Source organism: Anopheles cruzii, chromosome 2, assembly GCF_943734635.1.
Source record: "Anopheles cruzii chromosome 2, idAnoCruzAS_RS32_06, whole genome shotgun sequence".
Classification (NCBI taxonomy): Eukaryota; Metazoa; Arthropoda; class Insecta; order Diptera; family Culicidae; genus Anopheles; species Anopheles cruzii.
The window spans coordinates 32,308,453-32,330,230 of record NC_069144.1 but is presented as its reverse complement, the minus strand read 5'-3'; the positions used below and the strand labels follow the sequence as shown (position 1 = coordinate 32,330,230).

The following is a 21,778-nucleotide window of genomic DNA, read 5'->3' as shown; positions in this document are numbered from 1 at the left end:
GGTTTTTCTTTAATGTTACACTTTCTTGTCTATCTGTTGCGCTTGGTGCATCACGTTCCTCAACGCCATCCGTACACTACGCTTGGTTTTCGTTGGGTTTGAGGACGAAAAATACTCGTGGGGGTTGGGTGCGTAAGCGTTGATGAACCACAGTACCGTACTGTACAATCTGTTTATCTGTACATCGACGACACCTGGAACATCTACCTTCATGGAGCACCCGGTTCGACATTGTGAGCCGTACCCAATATCGTTGCGTCGAAACTCAGGCGAAGCTCACCGGCCAGTATTAGCTCCGATATGCAGCCCATGATACCAGACCGGTATCGTTGGCGAGTATAATGCACCGCAGCCGGCAGCCCACCTGTAGAAAGGATATTAAATATTCAAATTAGTTAAATTAATTTCGCTTGCCTCAGTTGGTGGTATCGAAAAGACGGCAAGTACGGGAAGACGGAAGTTTCCTTCCTATAGTTGGGAGAATTTCACTGTGTTTTGGGATGTGGGATTTTGCTGATAATAACGATATGACAACCGTGCAAAAGTATCCTCGACGCAGCAAAAGCATGCTTAACCCTACAATTGATGTTTCACCGAATCCACTGACCTTCGTCAGTAGAGCTGGTTGAACTGGTTTTTTGCATTACGACCTGAAACGTATGCATTAAATTTATTCGAACAATTTTCTCTCTGTTTTAATGGGAATGCAAAAAAGCAAAAGTATGTTCCGTCAAATTACATGATTCTACCGGTAAGGCAAAGATACATGTTAGTGCTCTGTGTAATGTGTTAGTGTAGTACACCGAGTGTACTGGTGACTTGCACTTCTTCCTACTTTTACTAGCATAGATTTTACTGTACTTGCTGTCGATAGTTTGTTGTACTTTTTGCATTTTATTTTCACACAGCTGCCTATTAAATACAGTCTTTCTGTTGTCGCTGGAAAATGCGAGCTATTATTGAACGCCATTTGGAAAAGCGGAGAACGCATGTCTACAACGGACACAGAGTGACAAAGCTGTCGGCAGCCTGTGCAACGCTCGCCATGCCATATGAAGATATCATTTCGTTTTCGGAAACATCCATCACCGATCCAACTACACTCTGCTTATATTGCAAAAAGCACTATGAATGGAACCATAGGCTGTTGGGTGTGGAGAACTTCGAAAAAAATGTGTGAACCATAAATTTTCTCCATATCAGGCTCAGTAGTGCAGATGGTTGTCGCTTTCATGGCCCTGTTAGGATGATATTTGCTTTGACAATTGCTGCTAGACTAGGACAAACTTGACACGCGAAACAGGCTAACAAGCGCATGTGGTTTCGTTGAATGCGTCCCTAGCTTCGGGATCTATCGACCGTTACCAATGTCACCTACTTCTGCTAATTCTGTAATGCTGCTTCCCTGAACAATCTACCAACATGAAATTGGTAGATTAAAATGGTAAAACTATGACTATTTTGGTAAATTTTGCCCTCGTTGGTTCAATTATAGAATGATACGAAATATCGATAAAACTACGTCCTAAGCATTTTAGAGCCATTAATTGTTTAATGCACACACCATAAAAATCTTATTCTATTATCTACTGTTAGAACGAACCGCTTAAGATATTTAACATCTTAAACTGATAGTTTCCAATACTTTCTAGAACACGTCATTAAGTGTTAAACGGTATTAATAAGCTGAACGTAAAATGAATACTTTCTAGTTAGTCATTTGTAAAGTGTTTGTCGTTTTCAACTGATGAAATACTTTATTAACAACGTTATTAAATAACAGTATTTTGCATCTTACTGTAATAGCATCAAAGATTAGCACGTTCTTCAAAATAATCTGATGAACAATATCGAAAATCGCTGAACACAGCACCTAAAAGTCCCATTTAAAACGTTCAGCTTGTCCATGCATTCTGCGGGAGTCCAAATCGCTTTAAAAAAACGGCCAACATATTGCCGAGAACCGCCACGGCATAAATATAAGCTTTATTGCCGACTTCTGCTCTGGCCTCCGGTTGTCCGAAACAATATTTCCTGGTGCTACACTTGCAATGTAAACCGTGCCGATTATCCTTCTGGGGACCACTCTGGCAACATAACCATGAGTGTATTTTTCGCATCATAGAAAAGCTGTTTCAAGCCCCGCTGTGCAAAGGGGCACCGTTGTATCCCTCAAGTGACTCTAGTTAATGGATTTCCGATAGTTGAGCAAAATAGGCGATCAGTAGCGATTCTGTTTCTCGACCCCTTCTTTGACCTTTGTTTTCTTATGGGATCGTAAGCTGCACATTTCTTGCTATTTCGAAAGACCTTAAATGGGACTTTGAGCCATTAGAAGAACAAGCCCTTAGAGAATGCAACAACAGAAAAGTCATTTCCGGTTACAGTCAAATAAATAGAAGATATTAATCTCTTAAGTGATGTTGAGCTGCTAGACATTATCAAAAAGTTTCAATGAATCTAAGAAGTATTATAAAGTGATTCATCAAGGGAGCTTAATAGACCTTGATTGTGTCTCACGTAGGCAATGCAATCCCTGATCTAGTGCTCTATGGTGTACGTAACTAGCCGATCCTGCAAACTTATTTCTGCCCAAAAAGTATCAGTTTGTGTCTGTCAAAAATATCTGTTAGTGTCATGCACAAAAACGGTTTATCGTTAATTCAATCAATTGAATTAGTCCCTGCGCCATTCATTCATCTTCTCCACTTACATTGAGACGGCTGGAATGATTTAACAAAAATCCAATAACAAATCAGAACACTAATAATCATCTTGTGAGCTCGGATGATGACGAAATGGCTTTGCATAGAAGTGCACATTTTGCCAGAAAAAAGAAATGACAAAAAACATCAAAACGTTCGCCCAAGCAACGGTCGCATCGTGCGGATGCCATAGACCAAGTGCCTGTCGAAGTTCAACCGAACTTCGACCAAAGGCCAAACGGGGGCTTCATTCCAACGGTCGGGCAAGTGGGTTGCTTCTCATGCTGCTCTTATCGCCAACGGTGAGGGTCCAAAGGGTTCAAAAGTTTCGCATCTCAAAGACCTCGAAGGAAGAAGCATCACACGCTGATACGGGAATGATTCGCCGAAACAGAGAATATTGGACGAGGGAAAGGAAAGGAAAAAAAAGCACTTACCGACATAGAGCCCGGTATCCGTGTTGAGCTGCCTCAGCTTACCGGGCGATCTTCTAGTGATTGGCTTTCCACCGTCTACTTTCAGCGTTCCGTCCTGCGAGTTTCTGTGATGTTGCAAGTCGGAATTCAGGATGTTTCGTGTCAATGGACCGTTGGCGGCAGTGTTGTGGTTGCGACGTGTGCGTTGGATCGTGACGTCATCAGTGTATGGTCCCGTTCCGACGGCGTACGAGTACGTCCGACAATGAACGCCACCAGATGACGCCACCGATAATGGTCACACGCACGGTTGAAGCATTAGGGGGCAGCCGAAAACAGAAGCCGTAAGGACCCCAGGGCGAACACACAGCCGACCGTCGACAGAATGGCACATTTTTCGGAAGGTGAAAATGTGCCAAGCGTCGCCCACAGGACACACGAACGTTCGTTCGCGTGGTCGAAGGTGGGAAAATAAAAAATACATCGGCAAAGAAGGAAAAATGAAAGACAAAGAGAAACATTGTGAAAGAGAAGGAGAGAGAGAGAGAAAGAAGAGAAGAGCAAAGTTAGATTAGAAAATCCGCTTGTACGGGTCTCGGTCCACGGATTCCGGAGTATTCCTAGTGTGCGACGGCTTATGGAAATTTTCTACTATCGATTCGGGTTGGCCTGTCCGTTTTTTCCTTTTCCGGCGAAATGCTCGGTTGCAGCTGGCCGGTGATTGATACATTTATAATTCATGAAAAATTGGTTTTTGTTAGAAAACCATCGGCGATGGTGGTACATTAGCGATTCCACGAGCACAAAGGGAAATCGAGGGAGGATGCGTGAAAGCACCGAGCCAAGGGACAGAAATTATATAAAGTAAAACAAAGCCCAAACCAGAAAAACGCAAACAGTGACATTGCCCGTCGCTGGACGAAAGCACCGCGAATAGTTATGCGCCACTGGAGAGCGAGGAAAGTTAAAACAACGTATGCTAAACACAGGACTCGATTTGGAATTGTTTTATTTTTTGATATGCTACCGTTGAAAGTACACATGGGTTGACCGACCGAATGCTCGTCGCGCTGAGCATATTAGCAAAGGATGAGTTCCAGAGTATGAATAATTTCGCCGCATGTTGGCGTGTTTTTTCAATAATCAATGTTTGGGGATTCCATTTCCAAATCCTCGCCAATGCAAGCAGTTTTAAAAGAAAACACAAAACCAGTTGGGTTAATCTGGCCAACTGGGCGGGCATTTGTTGGAGTTAAGGAAACCTAATGTTCCGTAAATAACGGGATAAAGTGACCAACACCGTGTGATGCTGTTGAATTATCAGCTTTTGTCATATTGACAAAATAAAATAGACACGGTCGCCCATTTGAATAATGCATAATATTGTCCAAATAGCCATTCTAAACACATAAAAGTAGAATCAGTCAACAATCTTCGTGTTTGTAGTTCCCAAACATTTAGCAGTAAGTCCTATAGTATTTTTGCACTTACCTTAACGCTCGTACACGATGCCACAAACCATCACTAACTTTCGTTGCATTGTATTTGATATTTATTTCGCCGGATCCAAGATTGTACCGCAAATGTAGGAATCTGTCATGGCAAAAAGAAGAATCAAAACCAATAAATGATTCGTCCCATGTTATTAGTATAAGAAAAAAAAACAAAACCGGACAAAACTATAGCTAGTCAGTTGAAGTAAAAGGAGCAGTCTAAAACCGGCTTGTGATGTAGTAATGCTAAGCCGCGGAATAACATAAGTTTCATGCTTCGAGGATCCAAATCGTAAACTCCCCGTGCTGAGGACCTCTCGCGTAAACATGAGGCTAGCTTAAGAATGCGATATATGAAAATTTGACCAATTTTGAAGTAGCCTGATGGCCACGATTCACTATTTTGGAACACTATCTTTCGCGATTCACTCGGGGCACTCGGACACTTTGTGATAAACCAAGTTCAGCGCCAGCAGTACGTTTGGTCGTTTTCTTCGCTATTGCCGAAGCCTTTTGCGCTAGAGTTTTTCAAGGCAGTCAGAGCTGCGAGTCCTGCTATCTATTCGATTCGCAAGCGTAATTGAGATTAGCTGCTGCGAAGGAAGAAGGAAATGCTCAGAAACTTAAAATTCTTATCTCGATCTATTATCGCTTTTCCAGGAATCCGGTGACAAACACCCGAAATCGTTTTCGAGGCACATTAACCGGTGTCGTCGTCGCCGTCAGAAGAATTTGCTTTATTTACACTTCGGGTCGAAACATGAAGCCTCGGGTTTTCTCTACTTCCATTTCTAAGGACCGTTTGGTACGTCAAATTTTTAGCTTTATCGCAGCACGTGAAAGCATGGCAATGGTAGGTTGGAAGTATTAAACACGGTATTTAGGCAACATCTACCCCATGGAAGTACACGCGATATGAATTTTAATTCGAAGGTCGCACGGCATGGCATAATTACGGCTTTCCTTTGACTGGCTGCGGTTGCCATGCATGCGCAATGGTAAAAAAATGGCTGTACGTGTTGCTTTATCGATCGATAAATGTCCATTGATGGTGACATGACTTCTGATACTGAACCAGAGTGAGCCAGCGAAGCGAACCTTTCACGGCTCGAAGAAACACATTCAGTTTAACGCGGCACAAGGCACACAATTAGAAAATTTAAACAAAGCAATGACACCAAATTAAAAAGTAATCAAAGATAAAACATAAAAACAAACAAAAGTTTTTTTATTTCTTTTAAATTGATTTCGTATAAACTTTAACATTGCGATTTTACTGCACTTTTTTCACTTTCACGTGAAAAATTAAGGCAAAACTTGTTTTGATTAAGTTTTGATAAAAAGTGTGATTTTTTCATAAAATACGTTGGCCAACCTTTTTTAGGCCATATCTACGCTTCAACAGTATCCCATGGGACTCGTCCGACCTTGGTCAACTTGTGCTCAATTGCCAATATTTCGATTGCGAGAACTGCGTGGGTGAATTCGATGGGTTGATGTATTTTTCGACGAAATGCCCGTTACAACGCTGGCAGAGAATTGCCCTTTTACTGCAGTGCTAACTATCAGAATTTCGCCAAAGTTTATACGACTTTTGAGAAGTTTGCCTTTCTTATCCTGAGGCCAGATCAGTAATGTCCAAGCAAACTATTTAGTAACACAAATGAGAACTAAATGACCACATATTCAATATACAATAAATATTTGTACGTTCAGGCTTCTAAAAAAAATTCGAAGCCCTATCAATATCTTTATACTAGGTCTATACGTTGAGAATCGGAGTTTTTTAACACACAACAATTGGTTTATAAAATTTTTATGCAACTTTCTATTTAATTCGAAGTATGTGCAATCGCTAGCTATACATTTCTACTATCTCTCTGCTAAATCATGGATTCCCAGAGGAAAGAATTCTTCGACTTTTTAAGTAAACTAATTAGTCTTCCCATTTCGACTTCCTCGTAGAAAACGAAGAGCTGCTCAGCCAATACGTGTCCCATCGATGAAAATGAATGATATTCGGAAAGAACCAAGTCTGGTGAATAACGCGGGGAGGGATAGCAACTCCCATCCAAGTGATTTGATAGTATCCTGAAACAGTTTTGTTTTTTGGGGCGCCTGGTGCTTGATTCCACGGGCCACCAGGCGCCCCCATTGCAACCCACTAGAATTGCATTTTGGTCGTTTTTCGATCAATGCATGGTTCAAATTGATCATTTATTGTCAGTAGCGATCAGAATTAACGTTTCCATTAGGTTTTAGGAGCTTGTGAAACACCAGACCTTTCTGTCCCATCAGAAAGTCCGCTTTTTAGAGTCCTTCGACGCTTTTTTTGTTAAGTCAAAATCGCCATTTTGAAGTTTTTTAAACCACTTAAAGCACTGCGATCTTCCAAACACAAGTCCCGACAAACATTTGATGCGATTCCGAAGTAGTTTTCTTCAAGAGGAGCAGAAAAATTATAATCCCGGCAAAACGTCATTTTCAGACACAAATGTTGGCATGGTCTAACCCTTTCAAAGATGGGTTGCACACCGAAATAATTTATTTTTCGACCTGAACTTATTTACCTGATATCAAAACAAGGTAATGATGAATGAACCGCAAAACTGGGAAGTCCCAATCGGCAGGTACAGCAATCTTTTTAAAACTCCGATTCTCAACGTATAGACCTAGTAGTTGTGTCCAATCATTATGATTATTGGTCAAACGTTGACAGTCTTGTCAAATCAGTAAAAAATGTTTGGAAAGTCGGTAAGGAGTTTTAGACTCCTGATAAGTAGCTCAGTAGTAAGAACTTACTCATTACTTACTTACTCCAGAACTTACTCATGTCCCGCAATTACAACGGCCGAGTAGCCCCCTGTCAAAAGCGTTACCGACTGCCCTATCAACGGGGTCAACACGGAGACGCTAAATTATATCCGTAATGTATTGGTTTGCTACATGTTTTAAAGATCGGGAGAACCTTATCGGGTGTTGTTGAAAGATGATGAAGAGTTGAAGAGAAGAGCTACTTGAAAGATATTGTACAGTGTAAACTGTTAAGTGAGGAACGGAAATAGGTATCAGAAGAATCGCACGCAAAAGCGGAACGAAAGAAAAATTCGCAATCAACCATGCGCCATGCTTACCCGTTTTCGATGCCCAGCGAGAGGAAATCGTCGCCTTCGAGCGCACTGTGGCGTCCGGTCCAGAGAATCAGCCCGCTGCTGGAATGGGTTTTGAAGCGCAGATTCAAATCAATCTCGTAGCTGATGACGCGCCGCATGGTCTCCGCGTCGCTGTAGTGAAAGTAGCTGTCGGTGCCGGTAAAGCACGCGCCTTGGTACTTCCGGAAGTATTTGTTTTTATACTTCACGCTGCGCAGGACGTCGTCCCCGTCGTCGTCCCCGTCCCCGTCGTCCCGGTCGTCGTCGTCGTCGTCCTGAAACTCGTCCCCGGATTTCCCGGGTGACAGCTGTGATTGCTGATGCGAGGAAGCGAACCGTCCCCAGTCCCGCACCGCTGAACCGTGGAAAATGGGCTCCGCCCCATTTCGTCGTCGATGATGGCCGCCTGGGTGCTGCTGCCCACCGTAATGGTCGTCATCCGACACCGGCACATCGTCTTCGTCGTTGATGTCCGACGCTTCACCTCGATCAGTGCGCGTACCGCCGCCGCCGCCTGTGCCTGGCTCATCGTCCTCAGCCGCGACACCCCAGAAGCTCTCGGCGTCGTCCGCACCGTCGTTGTGATTTTTCATAATTCTGTTCATCTCCTCGATCAGTGACTCATCGATCTCCGGCTCCGCCGGGTCGGGCCGTGCCTTTCGTCCCCTCCAACCGGTGGGCCGGTGGAGCAAGAAATCGGGCCGGTAAGGTATCCGGTCGCCATGTTGTTCGTAATCCTTCCCATCGCTCCCAGCGCTATCGTACGCCTCATCGCTGCCATTACTGTCAGCGTCTTCGTCGGTCGATGATTGGTCTGCGGGCCCGCTGTCACTGACACTCGCAACCGTGACATCCTTATCAACCACGCGGGTTCCTCCACCGCCCCGTTTCTGTTCCGTCCCGTCCCTCGGTGGCTGATTGTGGTGCTGTTTTGCTGCCGAATGCCCCGGGCTCCTCTCTCCAAACCCTGCCAGCTCGGTGACCAACGTGGCCCTGTGGTTTCTGTCCGTGCCACCGTCCAACATTATGTCAGCCAAAGCGTCGCCTCCGCCACCTGCATATGCTTGTTCGTCATCGGCGAGCGCCGTGCGGTGATATCGATCGCTAACCAAGCTCTCATTAGCCACGGCACCACCACCGCCGCCGAGCTTGGCTTCCTCGTGGCCACCATATCCGGGGTGCCTGCTGTGCGTTTCCGGCACCACCTCGTCATTCGATTGTCTCCCAAATGGATCCCGTCCCACCCTTTGCGGGTCGGTCCCACCCGAGGGCGTGGATGCTCCTGGCGTTGATTTCCCCTTTTCTTCCTCTTCCGACTGCTGCCCGTCCTCGTAATAATCATTGTACGTCCCGTCGCTCGCCTCTTCCGAGCTAACCTCACCACCATCCGAAGGGTTATTATCATGCGGCAGAGTGCTGTCTTCCGGTGCTGCTGGCACTGTTGCGGTCGCCCTCGTCGGTGGTGTCTGCACTCGTTGCAGCTCCTGCTGTTGCTGCTTCCGCATCAGCAGCCGCTGCTGCCGTTCGATTACCTCCGACGGTAGCTCTTCAGCCTTGTTGCACTGCTGATTTTGCGGGTTACACTGGCACTCGTACGTGTCTAGGTTCGGGACGCACTTGGCCAGCGGGCCGCACGGCCGGGCCACGCAAGCGTGCGGACAGTTTTCCACGTTCGAGCCACCGAGCGCCTCGGAGATGATCGAAATCGTGCGATCGTTGATGTCGACCTTCGCGGAACGATGAAAGTAAGACGGAGATCATAAAATGTAAGTCCCTATCCCTTTGCTTCCCTACCCTCAGTGATGGCAAAATCTTAATTGAAACCGGAAACTTGCAATCTGGAATTGCAAAACTTGTAATTCGTGTCGGGGACCAAACGACTTCAAGAATCGACTTAATAGATTCTCGACGTTTCGGAAGACGAAGACTACTGCGATTTGAAGCATTTTCTTCGTTTAACTTAGTATTTCTTCTATGACAGTTTTCCTTCCGGTAAGCTTTGTTTCTTGGTTTTGGTCGGTTATCTTGGTTATTCTTACCTTCTGGATGCAACCGGCGAACGCACCCTTATCCCGCAGGCTCATCGGTAGCGTGTGGACATTGTGAACACCACCGAGATACAGGCTGTGTGGTAGCGACAGATGCCAGAATCCATTCGGCGACACCGTCATCACCTCCGGTAGCTGATCGATCTGTGTTGCGGTTTGTTTGCAAAATAAAGCCAGTAAACAGAGTTAGTGTTCGAAATTTCGTACGGGAAGAACCCCATTTCCAAACGGATTTATTAGAGCGGTTTATCCAGATTCGCTGTAGGCGACCATGACTTGAAAATGTAATTCAATTGTACGTTTTATTCCATTACTACCGTCACCAACAAAGGATGGTTCGGGCAGTTGACGGGTCGAGCACCCTCGTTGTCACTAGCAAAAGGGAAAAGTACACTTGGGCTGTCCATCTACGGTAAGCGTTGCTTTGACATGGACCAGATTTACCTCCAAGTCCGAGCATATCCAGCAGAGTATAAAATCACCACTCCGCTGGGTGCAAGAACGGGCAAGTCGGCAGAATTGCTACTGGCATCCTGGCGCAAGGAATGAAAAAGTGTTGCCGTAATTACAAAATAAAAATTTAATTAAATCAGTTCACTCATGCTGTCGCCAGGAAAAGTGATCTGTCATGTCTCCGGCCGACGTGGTCTGGCCAAAGCTAATGGCCCAGTAATTTTAATATGTAAACGCTGGCTGGCCTACATTCTTAGGCCAGCTTGCTCAGCACAGCTGCCGTAGCGAAATAAAACATAAAGCGGCTCGGCAAGCGGCATGTACCAGACATTCATTTTGGGGTGGAATAAGTTGGCAGATAGCCTAGATCAATAGTCGCATTCAGTTTAATTTACTGTTTACGCAGCTCGACGTGCCCTTACCTTCAAAACAGCCAACCTCGAAGTGCGAGAGACTTTGATTGTGTGCCACTGTCCCATGGTTAGAGAAAATTCGCTCCTGAAAATTAGAAACAGATGATGAACGTACTCGAATTAGGTTATTTGATGGAAATTTATTTTGTATGAAATAAATTAACGATTTGAATTTAGGAAAATAAGATGAATAGGGGAAAACTATGAACTAATATAAGACAAAGAACCATCGTACTAGCAAATCCACAGTGATTACCAATTGAAAACAACATTTTGAAGTGGGTGGCCCGTGTGGCTAACATAATCTTATCAACACGTCAAAAGTTGCCTCACGATTAAACGCTCGATGCCTCCGATGGACAAGCAAACCACAGAGGAAGGTAAGTACAGCGTACCTCACATCATCACAAAACACGACGAACGAGTTTGCGGTAAATGAAACGAAAATTCAGCCAAACACACAAAATCGAACAAATAGCAATCCGTTCATCCTGCTTCTCCGGATGTGTGGTGGAGCTTATTCCCTTAGCGCCGAATCGAAGCTATTAAGCTGCAGCGGACGAATCCGGCTACTGGAGCTTGAGGTGTTCCCTGCACGTGGAGCTCGAATTGGAATTGAAATTTTAATTAAATTCCAGCCACCGTTCGCGAGGCTGCTTTCCACTAATGACTTCTGGCGAAAGTAGATTAAGGTCGCGCATTAACATCAATCAACGCCCGCAGGCATGGTCAGCAGGATTACAGTCCGGTTTGACGATTGTTTTGCGATCCGGATCCTGCCGCTTTCGCTGGCAGAAGAGCAAATTTTGATCCGCACGCGAAAGGGTGGTAGCAATAATCTACAATAAGCAATAACCGGAATCGAAACGTGCCGACGGTCACCTGGCTAAGCAGAGCTTATTCAGTGTACCAGCGACGGACGGCTGGAAAAGAAGAACAACGGCCGACAATTGGTGTCGCAGTAAGCCAAGGAGTTCTGTGGGCAAAAGTTTGCAGAAACCCATTCGAACGTTGTGACAAAAAATGCGTCCACTCGACGCACATCTCTTTGGCAGCTCGCCATCTAGAAGAAATCGCTCAGAGAAGGATGGATGTAATTTGCATATTCAATGGCCAACTGCCCTACGCTGCTGAGAAAGTGCCCTGCACTGAGTCACTTCCTAGTTTTGTAGCGTGCGCTCCGTCTAAAGGGCTGACCATCGTTATTCATCCCTGCGCCATTCTAGACGAGAATGAAAGAAAGAAATTCCATCCTACTAATTGTGAATCAGTCGTAGTAGTAAGCAGATGGTGACAAAAACATTGAATACGACAGAATACAACTTTGAATAAGACAAATTTCGTTCGCCGTCACGCTCCGGAAAAGTAAGGGCCGAATTTCGCAAACGATAGCACCGGAGAAAATGCTGGTCAGTGCCTGAGCGGCGGCGTATGAAAGTGTTGGATGCTTCATTAGCACACTTGGAAATTACTTTCGTCAACCGCAATAACGCGGGGCATCTTGACGAAATTTGAAATTTTGCGTCACTAAATGGGCAAACGGGGGATCTCATTAAACTCCAACAAACATCGATATTATCATTTTTGTTTAGAATTAGTTTAGTTTTAGAATTATTTCCTGCCAAGGATGCCTCTCGGCATTCGCGGAGGGGCGGCAGCGTCGAACGAACGAAGAAACATTTCGAATGATAGTCACGCCAGCACAAAAGCCGAAGGTTCATGGAAGGCTTCTTTACATCGTGCTGCTAAACGACAAATAATAGGCTTTTCGTCCAACGCATAATAAACAGCAACAGAGAGATGCGTAGCGTGTAATATAGCAATGAGTAAGAATGTATTGTCCCACCATGAATTGTTACCAATTACCATTAACCAACATGTACTTTGGTAGAAACATGTATCTTTTTCTTCCACCTCTCTGCATAGTAATCAATTCAAAACATTTTATCAAACAGTTTCATTGTAACGAATTAAAGAAACTTCGCAGTGAAGATGCATAAAAGGTTCTGCAAATCAATAATAAAACGATCAAATATGCTCTTTACTTAGCCCTAGCTTCTAATTGCCTTTTAAAGAGTATCGAAATGAGTTGCATTAGAAAAGAAGCCCGTTAAGCGAGCCTGTTATTCTCACTGTGATTTTTGGAGTGCATTTCAGGCGATTTCTATAAAAAGAAAAACATAGCAACTAAATCATAATAGCATTGTTTTATCGACATACTAAACCCCTTTGGTAATTTTTACTCTACGAGAAGCAATTTATCAGAGAATATCGCGTATTAAGGAAAACTGTGTATCTTGAATTCAAGAAAGAAAAAAACGAGCAAGGTGATATCATGCGATCCGCATATCAATCATTCAGTGTTATCATCGTTTGGCAGCTGGTAAGTGCATTCGGTAGCAAGTAAATGACCGAACCTCGTCAGCCGCCGGTGCATCCGGTTCGTGATTGCAATTTAAAAATGGTGAGCCCACACCAACGCCTCACCGACTCACCTGACAGTAGCTGGCCCACTGCCCAAATCGTACGTAAATTCGACGAAGCCCATGTTGAGGCAGAGCGAAATGTAATCACCGTACTCATGGTGCCCACTGTACAGCAGCAAGCCGTCCTCCAGAAGTGGCTTGATGATGATCTGTGTCCGTAGAGTTCGGTCATACCAATCGCCAGCCGACCGTCGTTTCGTTTTGGCAGCGGCCGCAAGGGCCGTTTAGTGCAGGAAAGAGGACGAGGATCGTGTTTCAAATGCATTTTCCGGATGGTTTGTTGGCAGCAAAATTGATTGCCAGCCGCGGCCAAAGATGGAGACGCCCGGTGCCGCATCAAAATCCCATTCGGTTGGCGGTTGGTGGTTGCAATTTGACAAATGGGAAGTTGATGCATCCCGAAGCACGAGTTGCAAACCGGTGCGCGATCGGGTGGCCAGGTGGCGATAATAGTGCCGGTATCGATGATTATGTCGGCATCGGCAAGTTGATGAACATCGAACGATGGGCCACACCAGAGCCAGCCCACCGGAATGTTGCATCCGATAATAAACGGACCGATGTTTATTTGCAGTTGCAATTCATTAGCGAAACGGCCAGGGTAACGGATACCGGATGCCAAGTGTGTTTAGTCGCAATTGTAGTTGATTCAGATATAGCGGTCAGGAGGGTCCGTTTGTTTTGTACATGTTTGAAATGGGAAGAAGAGAGAAAAAAACAATGCATTAGCAAATGGCATGGCATAAATTGATACTGAAGACAACGTTTGCAATTTCAGCGAACTCAACTCAACAACACACAGATATGTGGTGCACACGAAAATTATTGCATTTGTCAACATTTTTGTAACGTAGTTTAGTTTAGTTTTTAAGTAACTTAAAGTTCTGTTGCTTAGTTCTTACCTTTAACTCAAACCAAATGATGCAGCTATCACCAAGAGGAGCATAGCGCAAATATGACGACCCGTTGAAGGATGGTACCTTAGGCGGAAGAAAAAAAAACATTAAATACAACACTGGGAACGTTAGACAATGTAGTTCAACAATTGAATCATCATTAATTTTTTCAGTTGAACATTATGAATGTTTCTTAAAGATACAAGAACAAATCTTTAGTAAGTCCAGGTGTTTAAAAAGAAACATAATTTGACCTATTCGTTTTTTTAAACTCTTTCTCTCCTAAAAGTCACACTGCGTAGTTCACTTTATCAGATTTGAGTTTTTAACACACTTTTGCTACAATATTCGACGGTGCCTGGTGCTGCGTGGTGATGGCAAGGATGCACTACCTGCAAACTGCAAGTTCACTATTAATCACGTACCTGTAAATCCAGTCGCATCTCACATAAATCACCGCCAAATCCCAACGGACAGAGACAGATGGCACCATCATCGGACGGGAGGCACTTGCCACCGTGCTGGCAAGGATAGCGACTGCACCGATCGGTTATACATTCCTCTGTACGATGTAGCAGAGCATGGGTTAAATTTTCGCACCCAACCACGACCACCAAGTGAGCCATCGTCGTCGGTAGCAGGCAACATAAAATCGTTGTGATGTTTCATATTTTCCGCCAACCGTATTCCATTGTATTGTTTCCATTTGTTTGTTCGCGAGCGATACACGTGTAGGACGATGTTACCGTTGGTCGAAGTGTTTTTGTTGATCAATTTGTTGGCCATGTGTTCATTATTTATTATTTGATCCCACAGCATTCATCGTTCGGCCACGATACGCGAGGTCAAAAGAATGCATGAAATGAATACGAAAAACAGTCTCATAAAAATGGTAAACCATGCCAAATCTACGTAACGCTTTGTCGGAAACCTCTATGAAATCTCCACAAAGTTTCCATACATAGATCCGTATAAGCTTTATGTAGATACATGTGCGTGTATACATAGATATAAAAAGATATAGAAACCTACAAAAATAAAAAAACAACGATCACTTTGGATGGATCAATGAACCTCGAGCACCACGAACAAAAACGAACGAGAATAAAATATGCGAGAATGTAGGTACCCGCCGGAAATGTGCGTGGATGGTATTTTTTGGTAGGAAAATTAATTATCATTTAATTAAATTGTAACGCAGTGCGATCATCTCGCCAAATGGTTGCCTAGCAGGCGGCAGAAACCTCGAGGGAATTGCTGGCGGCTGTAAAAAGCCCTCCTGAGAGAAGGCTCCGTACGAACACTTAATTCAGTTACCTTCGGCCCCATTGGGTTGGTGCTAATGGAATGAACTTTAAAATTGAAACTGCACTAAACTTTGCACAATAAGCATAACAGTTTGCCTGTTTCTTGGTTGCAGCAACGCCAAATGCTGCAAGGTGTTACGCGTGTTTTAAGAAAGAGAGGTTTATGGATTAACCATGGTTCAGTATTTTTATCGTTAATAGTTAAAAGTATAATATAAAAAATATTAAAAGTGTTGTTATGAGGTCGTCGGCAATAATTGACAATTTCTCCAAACTTTGTGTTACTAACCAAACAATTTGGTAACTTTAGTTGTTTTCATTCAAGATTGAGGTAAATCATCAAACATTTAACTGAATGGATCATTCGAACATGTTCAGTGAATTCACGGATGGCAGTTTGGACGAAGAAAGGGTTTCACCATCAACCATTGAGTTTTCTGCGAGCTTAGCTCTTGAAACTTCCCTCTTTCTGGGGAAAACTTTCAACGTCTGTTTCATTGTTTCTGTCCTATTTTACTGAGAAAATAAATTACAGGATTTCCTGTTTTGCTATTAACACTTTATTAGTTGTTCCTAGTTGCTCAGCGAGTGCTTCTCATCGTCATGCAATTAACAAAATGCATAGCCCTACAGAATCCCTGCTTTCATCGTGGCACTTGAAAAAAAAAACCATCCAGACAGATCATGAAAAGCAATAAAATTTATTTCATAATTACAAACAAATTTTATGAAAACAAATTTTGGTATTCAGAAGACTCCTACTTACGAATATCGAACCCATGTGAAACGTCCCCCAGGGGGGTCTGCTGGAAGTTGTAATCGTGATCATTAGTGACAAACTTTCGAATACATCCGGTAAAGCCGGTGCTGACGGGTAGCTTCCGGTCTAATCCGGTGATGTTGCCATATCCTCCGAGGAAAACCGGTTCCCGGAATGTGATGCGTGAAAACAATCCCTGAATGGGGAAGATACAAGAAAACAAACAGTACGAAAATGAAACCAAACTTGACATACACGACGGGGGTCCTCTTCCTTGACTGTTGTTCCTTTTCTCTCAACATAGACATTTGTGGTGGAATAAATGTCCAAACGGAAAAGCAACGCCATCAAGGCTCTTAATCATGATGACGGTGTCGCGATCCATTGTCGCTTACGGTCGTTCACAATCACTCCTCGTTGCTGTACTCTGAGCAGTAAATGGACAGCACAATATAAGATTAACAGAAGTAGTTTACAATCAGTTGACTGCACGGTAAAAGTGTGATATGATGATAGTATGTTAAACCTGTTATTTAAAGGCAATCAATGTCCAGATCCAGATCATCGCTCACATCGTTTTTTTTAAGTCCTTTGTATAACTTATGTTAAGTCGGAAGATATGCACATAGCATGCAGGTGAATAAATTAGACTACGGATGATCGTCGAAGCGTTGATTTCATGTTGCATTACTGCATTTGTTCCAGACTTAACATAATCATAACAATTAATTATAAGGAGCACGGGATCGTGTTTATTGATACACTGTAGAGTTTTAAGCCGGACTTATATGGCCCGAAACTACTGGCTTTAAGTATCTCGTTAATCAAAAGGATTCGGTTGGTAGTAGGTAACGGCCAGAGACATCTTCATCTGATTGCCCACCGAACTGATATATTAAGTCATTAACAGCAAATTGAATCCGGCCATATTGCAACCGGCATCGTTGCGTGGAGCAAACCAAAATACGGGCCCCATCAGGGACAATTGCCGCCAGAAGGACAAATCTCGAATCTCTAGACCCACATAATCACACCATAACTCTGGAGAAAATTTTCACTTCATTTAACATCAATTTTCCACCCGACGCTGGTCGGTGCGCTGTGCCGTCGTGAAGCATCGACATCTCATAGCGGCGGCCCAGAATTGTCCTCCGAGGCAGCTTCAGACCACTGAATATGGGGACGGGGAGAACCAAAAGGGAGGACGTACGTACGTTTCGCCTCTTTAGCAAGTAAAAGCGCGCGGGCAGATCGCAATGAAAGATTGAAATTCAAGTAGTATCTCCAACACACTAGCTTAAGGAAATACGGACCTATGATACTTGCACATAGTTGAATATTCTACCACTCGCTCTGTAATACCTATCATTAATTGAATTCATTAATCCTCTCGAAGGTTGAAAGTTAAACCATGGAGCTTTTTGTATTTTGTTTATTACCGTGGTTTGCAGGATCATCCTCTTCGTAATAACATAAAAAACTTCAACTATTGTGCATTGTACATTGCAAACTTTACAACATCAACTGACGAAAGTTAAAAATAATTGAAAAATTTAAAATAACTTTCATGTCACATTGAATTGAACATTGGTTATTGAAAAGAGAAACCATTTATAAATTGTTAAGTTCCAGTACGATTTATCTCATTTTAGAGAAAACAAAAACTGTCTACATTCCTCCCTAAGATAATCGATTTTTATGTATTGTCGATGAATGACAAACAATACGATCTGACGGGAAGACACAATGACATTGTTGTGATATATGTTTCATCACAAGTTCTTCTATGTACCTTAAATGTTAAAAAGACAGTCATTTCGGTTGTGCAAGGGCCACTGATAGGTGACCGACAGTGGACACAACATTCTGGCCTACCGTCAGCCGTATATTCCTAATCCTTGATACAAGCCGTACTCCATCGATGACAAATGGTCTAATCTTGTGAATTACTTAGTTTGTTCGTAAACTTCCCTACGCACATATTGCATGATACGCGCGTTACACAAAAGCTTCAACTGACCACAAAGATCCCCAGCGCTTAATGGTGGTATATCGATGGTGAAGAGCCACACCTCCTGATACTCGGAACCGTCGGACCATTTACCGACAGCCTATTCGAGCGAGCTTGCTGTGCCATCGAGAAAGGTTTATGTCTCCGGTGGCCGGCTGTAATCTAGAGGGTAAACATAATTAAAATCCCATTGTTTCTACACCATCCGGAGACACGACAGTAAGCTTCAAAGTGAGGCGTTGATAGGGGATTATGCAACTAGTTTTCAGCATCCGGAAGCTAAGGCGTCGGTTGGTGGAGGCACTTATCAGGACGAGTGCGGCACGAAACGGAAATAGATGCGACTGTGCGATGCAATCAGAATGGCAATCTGCTAACACTGTTATAAAATAGTTTATTTTAGCAACGCACACACCAGAGGATGGTGTGCTTGTTAAGTGTTGAATTGGTAGCACATACAGTGAACGAAACAATTGGCATATTGACTGTAAGCGCATGTAAGAGTGGCGCCCATAGTTGGCGCTCATAGTTTTAAAATATGTTTTGACAAATATCACCAGCCTAAGCGTAGTTTTATTGTGTTTGAACATTTTCCATTAATGGCATATTTATCGTCTTGTAAATTCGTCAACATACTCGTATAAGTTATACAATCCCTCGATTGAGAAGCACAAAAGGGGCATGATTTATTTAGATAAGAATGTTAGAATAATTTCCGCTTCCGCAATGAGGACGAGAGGAAATACACAAATCAAACGGCCCGAGAAACGGCAGACTCGCTGCAGCAAACTCATGGTCGCCTCCGCAGCATAGTTGAGAAAATAATCAATTTGTATAGTTCCTTTTCTTACACACACAGTACTGCCGTTTCGTTCTAACACGCCTGTCATCCTGTACAGCTGAAGAATTGAAAATCGGAAGAAACTTCCAGCTCAAGCGTCTAGTAGTCTTCGTCTCCAGCCTCTAGTGCGCTGTGCCAGCCATGCTTTACTGCAGCGCAATACACAATTCTTTTGTTGTGGAGTACAAACAATTCCTGATGAAATTTGTGGTCTTTGTGATGCAATACGCTTTGCTTGAAGACGTTCTGCAGTGCCCCGAACAAACAGAAACGCACGATGCAGCTAAGACGATCGCTCGGTTGTCAGGGAAACTTTGTCGATGTCGGAGGACTCTAAGAATATTACCTTTGAGCGACCCTGCACACGGTTGCCCTGATTCAGCACCAGCCATGCGTCCCAGCGATGACGATAGATGGTAATCGTGTTCCATTGGTTCAGCACGATTGTTTCCTCTGACTTGACGCGCCCCATGCCAGAACCGCAGTCGAACCTGCAAAGTAGAGCAAATGATGAAACATGGTAAATGGGGCACTGAACGCGTCTATGACTTTATAGAAAATATTTTGCCAAATTTAAAGGCTTGAACAATTTTTTCAGATCAAGAAGCTACTAAAAAAAATGAGAAAGATCATTGCAATGAACCGAATGAATAATGTAATGAAGACTAGTTCCGTAGTACTAGTTTAACTTCGTCCCGCACAAAGTTTTGAAATATAGTAAATGTTCGTTAAAACCAACATGTTTACTACGTTTGTCAATGTTGTCAATCAAGTAAAATGTTTCTTCAAACTTGACATCATAATTAAATCGAAGTTGTTTTATGTGTTAATTACGATGGCATCGAGTTAATTTTTGTTTCCGAAATTAATTTTATGACAGGCAGGCTCGATTGAGTTGTCGACAAATCAAATCTTGCCTTGGCTTGGCAATTATGGATAAGCTTATTATTTCGAGCTTAAGAGTGGCTTTGGAAATTATCTAGTTTATGTACTTCCCAAACATAAAGTGTTTAATTATAGTCTATTCAGATTAAGGAGTTTTACTCAGTTAAAAAACTGTTACAGTTGCACATTAAACAAATAGAACAATACTGAATCGCTAAGGAAACATTTACAGCAAATGTTTCGCTCAAACTTTGCGAATTGAAAGAAAACAAATGTTATGATTATGCGAACATAATTGTTCTATCGATCATTTAAGTGGTAATCGAAAACATCGCTATCAAACAATTTGGATTCCACAAAAACGCTATTCAAATTTAAGTATCAAATTTTTACTAAACAAAGTAAGATAACATACGAAGTATGTTAAAAAAAGTTCTGATGATTTTGCATTTACCCGGGCTACACATGTCAGTGACTTATGGTGACTAGTTCGGCCATTTTGAGTATTCAGTCAATTTTTGACAGCTGTTTTGCTTGGACATGATTTGGCTCATCTTCGATGGTTGTCTACTATAAGAGTAATTGACCACGAAACACAAATTTGTGTTTTGGAATACGTACGTACGTAGTAAATGTTAAATTATCAGAACTTTTTGAACACACCTCGTAGATAATATTTGCACTTCATACTATCGTTATGTATGATACTTGTATTTATAACGTGCTTAAACTAAAATGAACCTAATATAATTGTTGTTTTCTGTAACTGCTGTCTTGAATACTGTTGGTAGAATGGTCTATTACAACATTACCGCAATTCTTTATCACATAACGCATAGACGTTAAACACGAACCGTAAACGAAACGGAAAAAAACATCAGCTTACGTACACTACCTAATGTCGGGTTAGAAGCAACTTGGCACACATACAAAGAGTTGAATGTACGTGTGTAGTGCGGTGGACGCCGCTGCAATTCCGCATCCGGTCGCTACACACTGTCGAAAAACTCATGATAGCTACGTGACAGAGGCCACACTGTCGAAGTGGAACACATACATTTATCTTGCATAATTGAACATTCCTAGAGAATTAATGTACACATAAATATCAGTTGCCAGCTGATTTATGGGGTAAGTTTTGGTCTCCATCCGAGTACTATGTAGACGATTGCAGTCGCTGGACCACAAACCCGCGAGTGGATATTTGCGGCTAAACACCAGCATTCCGTGCGACAACTGGCCGTATTCCTTAGGCGTAAAATTTTTACGATCTAATGATAGTTTATTCATTCCACCCAACTTTCCAAGAAAAAAGCATTTCGTATAAGGTATAAAGCTAGGAAACCGGCAGCAGTAAGTACGACGACAGTAATGAGACAACAACCAACATCGACAATAAGTACATCAATAATCCCTTTAAGTAGAGAAGTATACTATGAATGATTCGATATGTAATAAGAAGGTCTGAAGACTTCTCCAATCACATTTTACGTTTTGTTTTAATGCTTATGTTTACCACACTTGAATTAACTTAACCGCATTACTGTACTTAGAGCAACAATTAGTCACGAATGGAGAAATTTCCCATTAAAAGTGTTGTAAAAGTTACAAAAAACAAAAAAAAAACACTATTACAAACACCCCCACGAGTGCCATTTTCAAAACATTATTCATTTATCCTGTAAATAAACTCACACAATTCTAAACGAGGCTCTCTAAGCTGGTTTGTAAGTTATTTTCTTGCTATATTGCCTCCGCTTTCAATCATAATACGTTTTATATCGATTTGCTTCAAATGCGCCTGAGAGAAGAAGCTTGTAGCTATCTCGCCTTAGCTCTTGAAATAAAGAAGTATCAGAAAATGCGAGCGGCTCCAATTACATGTAAACCGAACGCAAAAAATCATTGCCAT

The 21,778-nt window shown here is 42.8% G+C and overlaps 1 protein-coding gene across 1 annotated transcript in view; it reads right to left on the bottom strand.

The window, feature by feature from the left end:
- Positions 1-209: 209 nt before the first annotated feature.
- Positions 210-21,778, bottom strand: part of LOC128278894 (uncharacterized) — a 75,484-nt gene continuing 53,915 nt past the window's right edge. The window contains exons 7-17 of the mRNA XM_053017620.1: positions 19,328-19,472; positions 16,136-16,325; positions 14,488-14,624; positions 14,069-14,146; positions 13,176-13,315; positions 10,690-10,765; positions 9,806-9,958; positions 7,749-9,493; positions 4,613-4,714; positions 3,143-3,246; positions 210-364 (exon numbers count right to left, since the gene is read on the bottom strand). Coding sequence (XP_052873580.1) covers positions 210-364; positions 3,143-3,246; positions 4,613-4,714; positions 7,749-9,493; positions 9,806-9,958; positions 10,690-10,765; positions 13,176-13,315; positions 14,069-14,146; positions 14,488-14,624; positions 16,136-16,325; positions 19,328-19,472 — 3,025 coding nt within the window. The remainder of the gene's footprint in view (positions 365-3,142; positions 3,247-4,612; positions 4,715-7,748; positions 9,494-9,805; positions 9,959-10,689; positions 10,766-13,175; positions 13,316-14,068; positions 14,147-14,487; positions 14,625-16,135; positions 16,326-19,327; positions 19,473-21,778) is intronic.